General features: G+C 37.6%; 1 protein-coding gene across 3 annotated transcripts in view; it reads left to right on the forward strand.

The window, feature by feature from the left end:
- Positions 1–12,898, forward strand: part of LOC145663217 (ankyrin repeat domain-containing protein 27-like) — a 39,263-nt gene extending 26,365 nt beyond the window's left edge. Inside the window, exons 9-12 of one of the 3 annotated variants that reach the window (XM_081729574.1) lie at positions 5,602–5,749; positions 9,003–9,120; positions 11,285–11,478; positions 12,347–12,896. In XM_081729574.1, coding sequence (XP_081585700.1) covers positions 5,602–5,749; positions 9,003–9,120; positions 11,285–11,478; positions 12,347–12,422 — 536 coding nt within the window. In that variant the 3' untranslated portion in view covers positions 12,423–12,896. Of the gene's footprint in view, positions 1–5,601; positions 5,750–9,002; positions 9,121–11,284; positions 11,479–12,346 lie in introns of all 3 variants that reach the window. The other 2 variants (XM_081729575.1, XM_081729573.1) reach the window with 2 other exon arrangements.
- The last annotated feature ends 2,699 nt before the right edge of the window (positions 12,899–15,597 follow it).

Genomic DNA, 15,597 nt, shown 5'->3' on the forward strand with positions numbered 1-15,597 from the left:
CTTTTAAGATAAGTAGGAAACATTTTTAAGTGGACTTTTTTTGTAAATAGACATGATGTTTTGCAATCGCTCGTCTCTACATATATAATTTTGATTTTATCTGAGTCTAACCTTGACTCGTGAGTGGATGCGTTTATTTTTGTATTAAAATTCAGTATTGTTTTTTCCTTCATATTTCAGCCCTGCAAAATTATAGTGCTCGATCAAATGACAACGGAAACTACCATTCACCCGTCTTTCTTTTCTTTAAAATACAATTCTGTTTTTATTACAAGGTTCAGTTGTGTCGTTATATATTAAGCTTATCTTCGTCTTTTTGGGAGATATTTTCACATACATGCAGACTTCTTATCCAAGATTAAGTTCAGGATATTTGTAAGGTCAGCTTATAATTGAAAATACTGTTGACCAATTTATGGTTCATGGACAAAAGTTTTTTTCCCCGATGAGACTCCCACAATAAAAATAAAAATATAATAATAGTAATAAAAAATGTACTACTTTGTGAGCGTAATAATCATTTCTTATTAGACAGAGTTTGCTTAGTACTGAACAGTTAGTAGTTTCTGGGCGTTTAAATGTATTGTTCAAAATTCTCTATTGTTTTTAAGGGATTAACTTGTGAGAGTTATATTTGAAAAAGTGTTGTAAGTAATAAGTTGAAAGGTGATCTTATATGTTTTTCAAATAAAGTTCATTTGTCAAGCTTATGCGTTCACTTAAAATGTTTGTTGGGAAGGGTCCCAAGTTTGAGAGGAACGGTCCAATACTTCAAGACGGTACTTCTATGTAGTATAAATTAGTATTACACTGCACACCGAAAGACAATAAGTAATTGTGTAATTGTTACGTACTGCCACCTAAATTATAGAATTAAATTGTTTTTTCTTTCTTCCGTTTTTTTATTATTATTTAAATAAGAAAAGAAAGAGTACAGATGAAGCGTAATATCAAATTATAATTACATGGTCGCATGGGGGGATATTCAAAATTAACAAAAAATTGGCTACTTACCAATGAATCCTCCCTTGAAAAATTTAAAGATTTTGTCGTTTCGGAACTCTCAGCTGGTTCCTTTCTCAGTGGCAAGGTAAAAAGGATTAAAACGGAAAGGAGATAAAAGGTATTCATAAATACAAACCTGCATTGAACCTTGATATTGGCAACATTGATCGAGCTTGGGTACCTACCTTTGATGCATACCTTGGATCTGGCAATAGTGGCCTAACATAGACACCACGTTCTTTTTTATTCAGTTCATTCCTTTTTTCACTCTGCTCTGTTCATCTCAGGATCTTTTTTGTACGTTACTTTTATATAGTGGTATGTATTCCTGTTTTTACTCCTTTTATCTCCTTTCCGTTTTAATCCTTTTTACCTTGCCACTGAGGAAGGAACCAGCTGAGAGTTCCGAAACGTCAAAATCTTTAAATTTTTCAGGGGAGGATTCATTGGTAAGTAGCCAATTTTTTTTTTTTTTTTTTTTTTCTTTCTTTTAATTTTGAATATGAAATATTTATGTTGCATCAATCACTTCTTTGCTAAACAGGTATAGTTTTACTAATAAAGTACAAATGGAGCTTTGGGGGCGGTCCAGCCCCATTCATATTAGTTATTAACTGACTCAATCTGTAAAGAGTTGTTGTCTATTTCCTCAATTAATTTCTTTTTCTGAATAGAGAAAGAAATAGTTGATGCAAGAGTAATTAAAGGCTAAAGTGCATTTTTGTTTGTTAATCATTTGCGGTTAAAATACAATTTAATGCTCAGTTGAATTAATTACTTTCAGGAAAGAACCTAAAATCGATTTAATAAGTATTGAGGTGCTGAGAGACAGAATAATTATGTTTTGCCTGCAGATTGACCGTAGTTGAATAATCAGTGGCAGTTTCGGTCTATTTCTTTAGGGAAATGTGTTTGTTGATCATTTCTCATTGAACAGAGAGTTCAATTTATTCCCACAGTTTTTAGATCGTATTCAAATTGCATTTTTCCGTAATATTCCATTTTGTTTTGCTAAAATCGTCAAAGGGAAAAGTGAAGGGAATAGAGAACGTAGAGGGACGGGTTACTCGATAAAAATAGCTGTTCTAGCGAAAGAATAAATTATTGACTTACTGTTAGAGTATTTCTGCAGACCTTAAAAGTTAGGGATACTGTTAGTAGTCAGGAAAAATCAGGAAAATTTATCAAATATATGTCCTACAAAAAAGAAACTGAAGATAGGCTACTGCATGCTGCTGGTAGGTAGATTTTTTTTTTAAAAGGAGCATTTGGAATTTTAGCCGTTACTACGTTCGTGAGTAGTTTGTCAAGTTACGTATAGTTCACTAAATAGGTGGAATTAAAACAATAGAAATTGAAACAAGTATACTAAAATATTACATAAACATTCGTAACAACGTTTGTCAGGTAGTCTAAAAAAAATATTGAGCCTTTTGCGCATGAGGTGGCGTTACTGTCCCAAATCCCATCAGGTTTAATGTAATTTTACAGCTGACAGTTGAAGCTAGTAGATATACAAGAAGTTGGAATTCTTTAATCAGATGTAAGATATTGCGCCATGAAGGAAAGTAAATTTTCCGCAAAACTGCGCTACATTTTATAATTTTATTTCGTAAAAGATACATATACTGCAGAGGCCCGTGAAGAAATTTGTCCTATTTATGGGCAAGATAACAAAAGCAACAATCAGAAAATTGTTCAGTCGCTTTCGTTTTGGAAATTTCAATCTTGAAGATGCTTCTCAATGTGCGACGACTTACAGCAAAAGTGGACGATATTCTACCAAAAGTCGAGCAAGACCGCATGTAAGCAGTTATGACCTAAACATCCATCTCCAAACAGTGTTGAACTATTTGGAGAAAGCTGATTAGGAAAAAGAAGTTCGTTGTTTCGGTACCATTTAATCTGACTCAAAACATTTGCTCGATCGAATTTTTATCTGTGAATACTGAAACGTAACGAATTCGGGGAATTTCTGAAGCTGTTGATCACAAGTGATGAAAAGTGAATAACCTGTGACACCAATGTGCAAGAAACATCGTGGTCGAAGCAAAGAAAAGCTCCACCTTCTGTGACAAAGCCCACACTGACGCCCAGGAAGGTTGTGCTGTGCGTTTGATGGAATTGGAAGGGCATCGTGCATCACGAGCTGCTGCCATCGGGAAGAACTTAAGACTTGGACCTGTATTGTCAGCAGCTAGCGCGAGTGCGCCTAACAATTCGAAGGAATTTATCAAGAGAAAGGGTGTCGTACACCACGCAGACAACGTCAGACCGTATACATCTTTAACGACACATCAGAAATTGAAAAAACTTGGCTGGAAGGTTTAATGCATCCACCGGATAGCACAGACCTGGTACCGTCATATTATAATTTGTTTCGGTCTCTGGAAAACACTCTGAATGGTTAAGTTAGTTTCAAAAGAGGACTGAAAATCACGTGACCTTTTTTTACCCCTAGAAACCACAGGCATTCTATAATGATAAGTTGTGGTTTTCGATCGCAAAAGTGGATAGTTGTATCTCATATCTACAATCACAACAGCAGTTTAAAAGAAAAGGAAACCATTAACATGACCGTTAAACCAAGTGAAAACTTTGAAAAACAGTGAACCGCTTTAAAGAGTTAACTTACGGACTATTTACAGAACAGTAGAATTTTTCTCTCATGTATAATGATTTTTACATTTGGAATATAGAAAGAAACGTGCTACCAAGCAGAGATTAGACAAGGATTCCCACTTCGAGACTGTCTCATTATTCCAAAAGTAACATTCTGCATAATGTAAAATATTGGCTAAAATTTAATAATAATATTGAATGAAAAGTAAATGAATTTTTTTTTAATTAATTTAAACAAAGAGACAATGTGAATGTGGACAGGCATTCTGCTACGGCTTTGGATTTATTTAGAAAATCCGCTGCAGTTAGGTCCACGCAACCTTACGTTACACCAAAGCATTAGCACAATGTACATTAGGTCTTGTATGAAGAATGATTTGAAAAAAAAAAAGTTACAAAGTATATAACTTTTGTGTTATTCACAATAACGTAACGAAAATTTATTTGTAGATTAGTAACATGTTTGTCTTGTTACAAGTTTAAACACTTCGGATTCGGAGTATGTTTTTCAGTTGAGCGGACATTTAAAATGGTGGGTTATCTGGAAAAATGTTGAAGTTGCGTCAGTGATGCGGTTCGTGTGGGTCAAAAGCACTACACCTGCCATCATTGTGGAAGTGTGTGGGGAGGACTCAAATTTCAGAGCAACGTATAGCGAAGTAGTGCCTTCAAAGAAGGACGAACCAGTGTTGTCGGTAGACCCAGTACCTCAACGACTGCCGTGACTGTGCTCGTGTGGATGAGTGTATTCGTGTGGACAGAAGAACATTACGTTTAAAATCAGCTGAGCTAGAACTACCATATAGTATTGTGCACAACATTGGGGACAATATCCTTAAGGATAGGGAAGTGTGCGCGAAATGGATGTCACGGGCACTATTAAAGAACCATAAAACAAACAAAAGGCAATGTCGCTGAATATTCTGCAGTGGAGGAGAACAATTTTCCTCATCCGGCAGTGACTAGTGATGAAAAAATATCACGTTTGTTCATTTCATGGAATGAAAGCATGCAGCTTCTTCACGGAAGAAATTCGGGGTGATTGCTTCGTCCAGAAAATGCGTTGTATTCTGTGGCCTATCAGGTATGATACTGATCGATTATTTGGAACAGAAAGAAACCGTGAATGCTGAAAAGTATTCCAGGACACTTCCGAAGTTGTGGGATGCCATCAGAGGAAAACGTCTTACGTCGTTGTATGATTCTTCTGGACGAGAGACTATTCAGCACTAAAAACTGTTAAGGGCATTCAGCATTTACGTTGAGAACGACTAGAGCACCCCCCTACAGCCCTGATATAGTCTCCAGTGACTTTCACCTTTTCCCTCCTCTAAAGTAGAACATGGCTGGCGACCATTATCTGCCATATGATGATGTCAAAACCGCTGCCAGATGGTAACTACCGGAACTTGACGCAGATTTCTGTATAACTAGTATGGAAATGGAAAACCTCATTTATCTTATTACAAGTTCTTGAACAAAAAAGGTGATAACATCAAGGACCTGTATTGAGTGCTCTCTATCACCGAGTGTGTTGATTTTTCAGCTATGTCGCACGCAAGCCAAAATAAGCTTTGTAACCTTTTTCCGATCATCACTCGTAATTTGTGCTTTTATCACAACGGAATAAATAAATAAAAATTGCGGGCCAGGGCACTGACCTATTGGTTCTTGCTCGTAATGTTAATTAATTAATTTTACTTGATAAGTGCATTAGAAGCCTGTGGTGCCTTGAAATGTATTCGAAATTGCGTAGTTAATGTGAATGATGAAATTGACAATTTATTTTTTCCGCTTTCAACATGAAAAGGAATAGGAATATGCATTCAATCAGAAGGTTGCTTAAAATAAGTAAGGTCTTTTATCTTGTGTAGAATCAAAATCTAAACGTATTTCTTAAATTTTTGAAACCTTTATTAAATTCTTTTCTGTAAATGAGGATGTTTAATGTTATAAGTCTCCTTTTCTTCTTAGATGATTGTCAGGTGCCGAAGCTGACGTCGGATGATCTCATTCCATTGTTAGAGACTGTGATTATCCAAGCAAAGCCCCTTCACATGGCCTCCAACCTATATTACATGGAGAACTTCCAGTGGACACTTTCTCCGAGCGATGCCGTCAGGTGAATACCTTCTTACCCTCAATAAGTAGTTGTTTTTCTCTCAAGTCAATATGTTGGTTATATATATATATATATTTTTTTAATGGGGAAGATTGATTGGTGGTAGGGCGTTCCTTTCTGTGTGGGATTTCTGATTCAACTCCAGGCTATGTGAGAGATTTCCCGTTTCCTGTTACTTTCTCATTCTATCAGTTCGCTCATCATGCACTTCTTTCTTTTAAATTATTATTATTTCAACCTTCAAGGCATAACCGTAGGTCGTGAAACTAAACTTTGCATTTAATTTTCTCCTTTTTGTGTCTCGTTCATATAGACAAGAGTGTTCAAATAATGGACAGTAACCTCACGGTGTTAAACGTTATTAACTTCTTATGTTTGTCGTTCGAATAAACTCTTTCATTAACTCGTAAACTTACGCAATGTTTAAAAGGTTCTTCTAGAATAGGTAATAATGTCTACTTTGTAAACGACGAGTTCGGGTATCGTGACGGGCTGACCTAAGTTTTAGAGAGTTCTTCATAACCACACCATAAATACTGAGATCGTTTCTTAAATACTGGTATTAGTCGCATTTATTCGTTAGAATTTCCAAAGACATTGTGTTTTCTGACAAGTGTTGCTTGTTTGATAACGAGAACTTAATAACAGGCTTTCTAGCTGTCCTATTTTCCTATATTTTGGAAATTTGTGTATATTTGTCCTATATTTTAATCTTGTCCTTTATTTCCTGTATTTTTCGGTCATTGAATTATTAAAAATGCAAGCCAAGGCCAGTTCCAGTGATGATTTAAATTGCTACATATTAGCAATATGCTAAATGTGTCTTAGCATTCTTTTCTGAGAACTAGTCACTAATTCTCACTATTATTATTTTAAATTTGCTTTTTCCTATCCTCCCATATCCACTCTTTTTTTCTGTGTTTCCTATGTTCTTGTTCTTCCCCAGCGAAGCTTAACTTGTCATGTCTTATAACGGAAGCTGTATCAGCGTTTTCTTTCAGCAGTGTTTGCAGCAGTATTGGCTGGCCATTGAGGTGTGGTGGTATTTACCAACTTTCGCAGCACCTTCCAATATTGTTCTACATAATATGAAGAGTTCCCACGCGTCCTGCAAACCCTGGAAATAAAAGTGTATTGTGAAAACGTCCGGGAAAAGTTACGGAAAGCAGAAAAAGGGTGAAAATCCTGGAAATTATTTATGAACCGGAAAAGGTCTGAAATTTATGTTGTGTAACAGTTGTTAGAAGTATATATAGAATTTGCAGAGCTATGATGAATGAAATTCTTTTGCATTGTTTATTTGAGAGGGAAATATGGTGACCACTTTTCTTTACTCAGTAAGTCAAGTCATTTATTTCAATCAATTTCATTTTTCCAAAACAATACACCAGATCTATTAAGTTTAAAAAGCAAAAGGTTCTATAATCTCTTATTCTGTATGAATCTAAATCTTGTTTCCAGTTGCCTATTGTGATGAAGGGTGTGGCCTTTTCTTACAATACATTTTTTATATTTATTTTTATTTATTTATTTATTTATTTATTTATTTATTTATTTATTTGTGCTTTAGAACATAATATTCTATTGTATAAACCAAATTGTCCTGTAGTTTTTCAGTGTCCTGCTGGGAGGCCTGTAATAATTACAGTATTGTAGAGGTAAAAGTGTCTGAATAATATATATATATGGTTTGTCCAGGAAGTAGGGTACTGATTTTTTCCCCACCAAAAATGTGGTAAAAGATGGGGATGTTTGTGTGCTGGTTGTGTGTGTGTGGGGGGGGGAGGGGTCTTAGCTACCAGCGCATCAGTCGCCAGTCGTCTCCAAGCCTTCATGGAGTGTAGATCGAGTTTAAGGTGAACCCCTTTCAACGTATCTTGTCTTCTCCACAATGAATCGTTTGTTAGAGCAGCATTACGCGGTGAAATTTTGCGTCAAACTGGGTAAAGCTGCGAGTGAGACCCCTAACATGATCAAGACTTCTTGGGTCGATTAAAGCCCGCATGAGCAGGTCGAAAATGAAATTAATGTTGATCATCTTTGACTACACAGGAGTGGTTCACAGACTTTGTACCGCCTGGTCAGACTGTGAATGCTGCATTCTACCTAGAAGTACTTGAAGGATTCAGAAAACGAGTCACCTGCGTCCGTCCAGCAATCGCTGGATCATAGAAGCTTCATCATGACGATACGCCGAGCCACACCGCCTTCGTTGTCATGGATTTCCTGAGCAAACCTGGTATCACACAGCTTCCCCAGCCACCCTACAGCCCAGACGTCGCTCCTGAAGACTTCTTCCTCTTCCCTCAACTGAAAAGGGTCATGAAAGGACGGCACTACGGGTCAGTCCAGACCATTCAAGAGTCCGTAACGAGGGAGCTGAAGAGCGTTCCAGGGAGCCTTAAGTGATTGGCAGAGTTCGCTGGAAACGCTGTGTTGATGCAGAAGGGACATATTTTGAAAACTGTCAACATTGTGAATACATTTTTTGAAACAGATTCAGTCCTACTACTTTCCGGACAAACCCTATATAGAAAGCCATGTATTCTAATTGAGAACTCATATTCTGCTTATCAAGTCATATAAGTTATGAATAAGTTCAAATGAATTACATGGTATGAGTGCATGTAGTTCGGATCGCACGTTACAATATAAGTCAATATCTTATAGTCTCGGTGTTAAAAATGGATGTTAAAATTAATCACTTAGTTACGATATCTAATGTAACGTTACATGGTAAGTCCAGAAAGCTAAAGGATGAGGCGCAGATAAATACAAACAACGATGAAGTGTTGATTATCAAAAAGTGTTAAAAGAGAGAGGAATGGAAACTATACACCTATGATATTTCTCAACTACAATACTCTAATAGAATGAGAAGTACCGTAAGTGATGACGGAATGAAAAATTGATAACATGAGATACTTCATACTCATTGGGCTCACGTCGCGGCCTGGGGTGAATTGGCCCTTTTCAAAAGTGAAGACGCTTGTATGCTAAACAATCACTGTGTTTTCCAGAGTATTTCTTATTGTTAGGCTGTAGTTTTCACAGCACAACAAAGTAAGTGCTAATAGAAAAAGTTCATTTCGAGTGTAGTTAAAATGTTTAAGTACTATGATGCATTTAAAGAACAGAAAAATTGTTTAATAATACCCGATTCTAATATTACGGAACTTTAGCTTTTGATCATAGTTGTATTTCTTGGTCTGGAATAAAGTTTTTTTTTTTTTCTTTCTTTGTTTCTTTTCAGTTTCAGTCTAGTCACATTTAAAGCAGCTGTTCAGCAACTAGTCATATTGAAGCCTGATCAGTTACGTCCCCGCAGTGAGAAGGTTCACCGGGAGCTTGCGTTGGAGGATCTCATTAAGGTGATTATACATGTACACAAGAGACTCATACACTCATCTTCAGAAAAAAAGTTGTCGCTTATCCTGTAACTGTGATGTTTTTGTTAAAGTCATAACGTAATAAATTTTCTCGTGTACTTTGTGTCTCACTTTAAGGTTAGCGCTAGAAGAATATGGTGTCAAATAATGCTTATCTACTTTAATAACTGTTGTGCTGATGTCTAGGAAAACTAACTGCTGTATATTCGTCAACGGGGATTCTAATTATTCAAATAAATTGTTGACACAAACAAAGAAGTGTTAGAACGTAACAATTACTTCTCTGTCTTAATCTTTCGAGTATTTGATTTTGTCTCGAACGCTTTTTGTATCTGTCTTGCAGTGTGACAAATAAAATATATTATCATCTGCAAAATGGTTAATATGCTGATGTGATTCATAATAGAAATATCATTGTATTTACCATTGTATGTTCCAACTACGTTTTCAAGTTACACGTGGTTCATCGTCAAAGTTTTTGAAGGAATAAAAGGAGACAGAAAATAAGTCCGTCACGATTGCAGATACTTTTCAAAAGTTAGAATTCACATTTAGTCAGTCTACATGTGACACAGATCTGTGGAAGTTCCCTTGGTAATTATAATTACTTTTTCCCTTTTATTTTATTTATTTATTTATTTTAGAAAATCTGATGATGAACATCAAAGTTCGAAACGTAGTTGGTTATACAAAAAAGACACGAATGCATTAGTCCGTAAAGCATCCATATCAATACACTTTTGCGAAAGCTGTGCTCGGCCGAGATGTCCTTTAGAAGAGCCGTCGTGGTTGCTTGGAAGTTCTCCACAGTTCCTACATGATGTCCTTTAAGCATCTGTTTCAATCGAGGGAACAAAAATAAATCCGCCGGAGCTAAGTCGGGACTGTAGGGTGGGCGGAGAACCATTGCTACTACGATCCGGGTCAGTTAGGACGTCACAACAAAGCCATTGTGAGAGGGCGCATTGTCATGATGTGCAGTTTCCATGACCCTTGGAGCCCCTTTCCAACTCAAGTGACCCTGGCGTTCAATCTCAGAAGCACTCCCTTGTAATATTGAGCAGTGACAGTCTAGCTAGCGGGGACAAACTCGTGGTGCATGATTCCTTTTGCATGCATATATATAAAACAATGACCATGGACTTGACTTTGGATTTGCTCATTCGAGCTTTCTTCTGGCGCGGAGCTTTGCCTCTTGGATTCCGGATCACATTAAAAAATCCATGACTCATCACCACTGATTACGTTGTCCAGGAAATCGTTGGAATCATTCTCACAAAGTTCTTGCAGTTCCTGACACGTTTCCGCACGATTCACTTTTTGTGCGTTGGTCAAGACTTTCGGCACAAGTTTTGTACAATTTTTCCGCATGCCCAGTTCTTCCGATACAATCTCATGGACAACGGTTTTTGGCAGGTTTAACTGTTCCGCCATCGTACGAACACTAATGCGATAAATTCGCGCACACAGGTGACATTTTCCTCTGTTCGCGAAATTGACGGGTGTCCGCAACGGGCCTCCTTGTTGACGTTTTCCCGGCTTTCTCATCGGAACGGTTTGTGAATAGGACATACAGATTTCTTTGCCTGTGAATAGGACGTACAGTCATCCTCAAAGGCTTCCTTCAGCATGTCGGGTCTTGTTCTGCTTCAAGCAAACTTTTAACGCGTAACTTTGCTCTAACGTTTTCTCCATCGTAAGTACGACAAGGTTTCTGCACTGGTTCACGCCGCAGCACCTCCTGTCTTGCCGAGAACACGAAGGTGACCAACCCCGGGATCGCTGGAAAGCTTAAGGTCCCTCCCCGTTCCTTTTCACCGGTAGCATCGCTCGGCGCTGTACAGTCGGTTCACAGTCAAGTGGGGCTCGTTACTTCCCGGACGAACCCTGTATTACTGATATGACATTTTCAATCCAATGCGAAATTTGGAGTGAGAAGTTTTGAATCATTTTTAGAGTTAATTACTGCTATTTTTACGTCTATCAAGTATCATACTTAGAAAATGTAACCCTGCTCATATTTTAATAATATTTTCATTATCAAAGTCTTCAGGAACTTTTCGTTAAGGGATTACATTTTCAAAGTAAAAAATTCCGCAACAAATTAGTCTGAGTGTTAGTGAAAGCTTGAGGTTTACATTTGCAGGTAACGGAGGAAGTGGACCAGAGATTTGGACGGGATGGCACTCGAGTGGTTGAAACGCCTCTGTCGCCTTTGGATCGCCAGTTAGAGAGAATAACAGCGATGATAGAAGCCTCTACCAGGGAGTTAAATGAGAACGAAATCAACGCCACTGAAAAGAAGGAAGGCAGCCTCACAACTCCAAAGCCTAAGCTAGGGTACCACAGCTTTTCACTTCCATTCTAACATAATTTATACTTTATACTATCAGTAATAAACGTTTTGTCTGCTTCAGGTTAATTTTATTGATTGTTATTCGTAATGTTGATTTTCTTGTTGTGCAAAGATTGTGCCATATGACCACAGCAAAAAATGAGGTGTTGAAACAACATAAAATGACTACCACTTTAGCGTATTGTGTGTTAATTCAACATCAAGGACATCGCCTTCGACCATATCAGAAATACCTAGTTACTGGCAGTGAGTATTTGCATTGGTTTTTATTGTTTGGTGTGAGCAATGCTTCACGCACCTGTGTATTGTCTGACAACAGTTACATGATACTAGTGCTACCATCTGTTTTCCTTATCTGTTATTCTTATGTGTTAGCACGTAAGGAAAAGAAGATGGCAGAACTGCTACTCATATAACTGTTGTCAGACAATTCACAAATTTACAAAACTATTATTGTGATCGATTACAGAAAATAGACGTTATTTGTTACTTGGTATAAATGCCAAATATACTGTGTGTAGCATTGTTCACACCATGCAATAAAACCAATGCAAATACTCACAGCCAGTAACAAGGCACGATGCCCTTGGTGTTGAATTAACACACAAGTTACACGCTGACATGGTAGTCATTTTGAGTTGTCTCAACACCTCTTTTTTGCTGTGTAGTTTGTCATATAAATTTTCAAGCGAATGCGTTCCATTCCATTAGAGACAGTTAGTTGGTCTCGAAATTAGAATAATGTCATATATGTGTTGTTCTTCACGCAACATTACTTTTTTATTTGTGTAAAAAGTATGACGATTAAAGCCACGAGCAGTGTATGTGATATAATTTTGTATTATTTTTCAGGGAATTCCTAACAAGTATTCAGAGTAACCTAGGAACGTGTTTTGGCAAACAGGAAGTAATTGAGCCTCCGGATTAGAAGCTGTCAGCGCTGCTCTACGCATCCGTCCATAGAAGTTTTACGGGAAGCAATTCAAAGCCTTCCGATGTACAAGCACTCTGTAATCTTACAGAAATTAAACAGTAAATTACAAGTTGACGAAACCGTCCTCAAAATGCAATAATTTAATTTTTGAAGCAATTAAATTACAGTAGATTTAATAACACAATGTACTTACCTGTACGTATTAGATACTAATTAGAATAGAAATATAAGTTAGAGTTGTTGATACTTCCACGACGATTATATTAAAACTATTTTATGATATAAATTGAGGACCTTATGGAACAAAGATGAAAAAACAGTAAACACAATATAATTTTCCTCCGAAATAGTTGTTTTATTATTAAATTATAAGTTCCTTCTTGGTGATAATTACAATAATTTGTAGAATTTATGTAGAAGCTTTTATCTTCTCAACTGAAATTGTTTTGCAGTAATTAATAAACTGGCATTCTCTATTGTATGGTTGGTGTTTTAAAGTTTATGGAAATCCCTTGAGTAATATGTCAAGTCAGACTTGGCAAAATCCACTTTTATACAGTTGTCTTGAAAAATAAAGTATACAGGATAAGGCAAAAGTCCTGCACTACCATTGTATTTTTAAAACGGCTTGAGGGAAGATGACGAGACTTTGGGTGTGGACGCCCGAGGACTGCAACAGATGAGGAAGCTGCAAGGGCGGTTGTAGCTTCACAGCAGAACGTGCCGCGATCGCTGAAAAATTGCCAGAGGGGGAAAAAAAGTATAGCCAAGAGAAAAGTGTAAAAACATGCCTGCTATGTGTAGATCCTTAAATGCACGGACGACTCGCATTAATATAGTTTGAGCTGTGTTTTTTACGTCGTGTAAAGCGTATTTTTAACAATCACAAGTATTTCTTCTGCGGAAAATTTTTGACTTACAAAAAACTCATCGCAGAAAGGCAAAGAAAGTTTTGCTATCGGGGTTGTAGCATTCTTGGTGAAAAGCCCGAAATGCAGTACCAGACGCGTAGCTGCAGTTTCATGTGTAAGACAGAGAGCGAAATTAAATGAAATAAAATCTTTTGAGTTTTACGTCCCACAGTTATGCCGGCTAGGGTAAAGGAGACGGATACTCCGTGTGTTGCACACGAACAAGTGGCATCCATACAAACTCCAAATGCAGCAATACCTAACAGAGGCAGTGTTTCTTTCAGAAACAATATTCCGGGGGACACTGCTGGTACTGTTCTATTTATTATTGTATTATAGACGTATTATTTTGGTCTTCTCCAGGGCGAGGGGGCACTTTCAGCTCCGAGGGGCAGTGCCCCCTCTCCCCAAAAATATGTCTGGAAGAAACACTGAATAGAGGATTACCCAGATAAAAGAATGCAATTTGCAGAATGGGCTGTGACCCTCATTTCCTTTTAGTGTGTTGTTTAGTAATGAGGGTCTGTTCCATGTGAACGGTGAGGTCAGAAACAAACTCTGCATGGACAGATGCCTCGAGGGTAATTGGTGCGGAAAAGGTGATGGTATGGTGTGAGATATGGAACACTCATAAAAGTAGTAGATGCTCTTAAATCAATAAATATAAATATAGAGGTTCTTATATTTATTGATTTCCTAAATATTTGGATAAAACTGAAGAGCATAGGCAAAAGAACATTCGCACGTGTGCTTATTTATACCGTTGACATTTCTACCGCTACTTCTGCAGACAACGTGCCGATACTATTACCTTGTTGCAAAAGTATAATTCTATTGTTGATGCAATGAAAAGGATTTAATCAGATGGTAGAAGCGGGAAAATCCTTTTGTACAAATTGTTATACAACCGTTTCTCATTTCCTTCTAATAATGTTTTGTATTAACAGATAGAATCGCGGCGACTAGGAAATGAGAATTATTTTTACTTTCTTTTCTGTTGGCGGGACACGATGGACTAGTGCTACAGCACTTACATCTGGTTCGTAGTGTGGAACGTGATGTGAATGGGTATGGACTAGTGTTGTGATAACCTCGTTACCGTTTCTCAACAATGGAAGAGAGTAAATATCAAGTTCTGTATGCAGGGGAACCTCCAGTGGAAACATTTGGCATGTTGAAAAATGTTTTTTTGCAACAATTGCCTTTCTCATTGTTGTCTTTTTGAACAGTATAAAAGATCTATCCCTACAAGGGAGTTTGCGGAAGATGGCGAGAACCCATGTCAGGGTCCACTAAAACAACTGAAATAATTTACGAAGTTCGAGATACCATTTTAAACGACGGAAACGTAAATTTCCGGATAATATCGAACCTCCTGGAATGAATAAGGTGTCTCTTTGCCAAGTAGAAGGTAGAGACCTGCACGGGCCGGGCTTGGGCGGGTCGACACTGATTTCTCTTCAGGTCGGGCCGAGCTGGGGCCGATTAATTGTAATTCTTTAATAATTATTGACTTTCCTTAAACGATAATTAGAATAAAGCCAAACGTTGAAGAAGTGTGCCCGTGAAAATTGTTACAAAGAATGCAATAACTATTTACAGTTTGTGTTGCTTAGCGGCTCCACTTTCACTATAGAGGATTGCAGCCATTGCGCGGTAAATTGAGCTCTGATCTTGACCTTCACTGAACCCAAACTATGACAAGAAGGGGAGGGAAAGTTTTGCCTGTCGCTAAAGAATATTGCCATCTTCACTTTATGCTAAAAATCAATTAAGTTAGATTTTTGTTACAGAAAATAGAGTTTTTGTTCCCTCGATGACAGGCAAAGTTCTAGGAGGCAATGGTACCATTCGGGAGGAAGTGTCAAGTTGTGAACCGGAGTTTAGAAAATGTTTCTGAGGGTTGGGTCGAGTTTAATACTAAATTTTGAGAAAGATTAGGGCTCGAGCTAATTTTAAAAAAATATCAGGCCGGGGTCGGGCCAGAAACTTTTTAAAAGCTGTCGGGCTCGGGCCGGGCTTGACCCAAGATTTTTTTTAAAAAAATTGCCGGGCCTGGCTCGGGCCGAAAATCTCCAAAACCCGGCCTAGGTACATTCGGGCTGGATTGGACTCAGGCGGAAAAATTCGGCTCGTGCAGGTCACTAGTAGAAAGTAACCAAAACATTTCTGCCGTTCTAGAGCAGTGATAAACAAAGAGCAATGCAGTGGACGGTAAAGATACCTACCTTTAGACTTCGAAGTAATCTTCATCAGCA

Source organism: Thermobia domestica, chromosome 10 (assembly GCF_964235325.1).
Source record: "Thermobia domestica chromosome 10, izTheDome1.hap1.1, whole genome shotgun sequence".
In the NCBI taxonomy this organism is placed as follows: Eukaryota; Metazoa; Arthropoda; class Insecta; order Zygentoma; family Lepismatidae; genus Thermobia; species Thermobia domestica.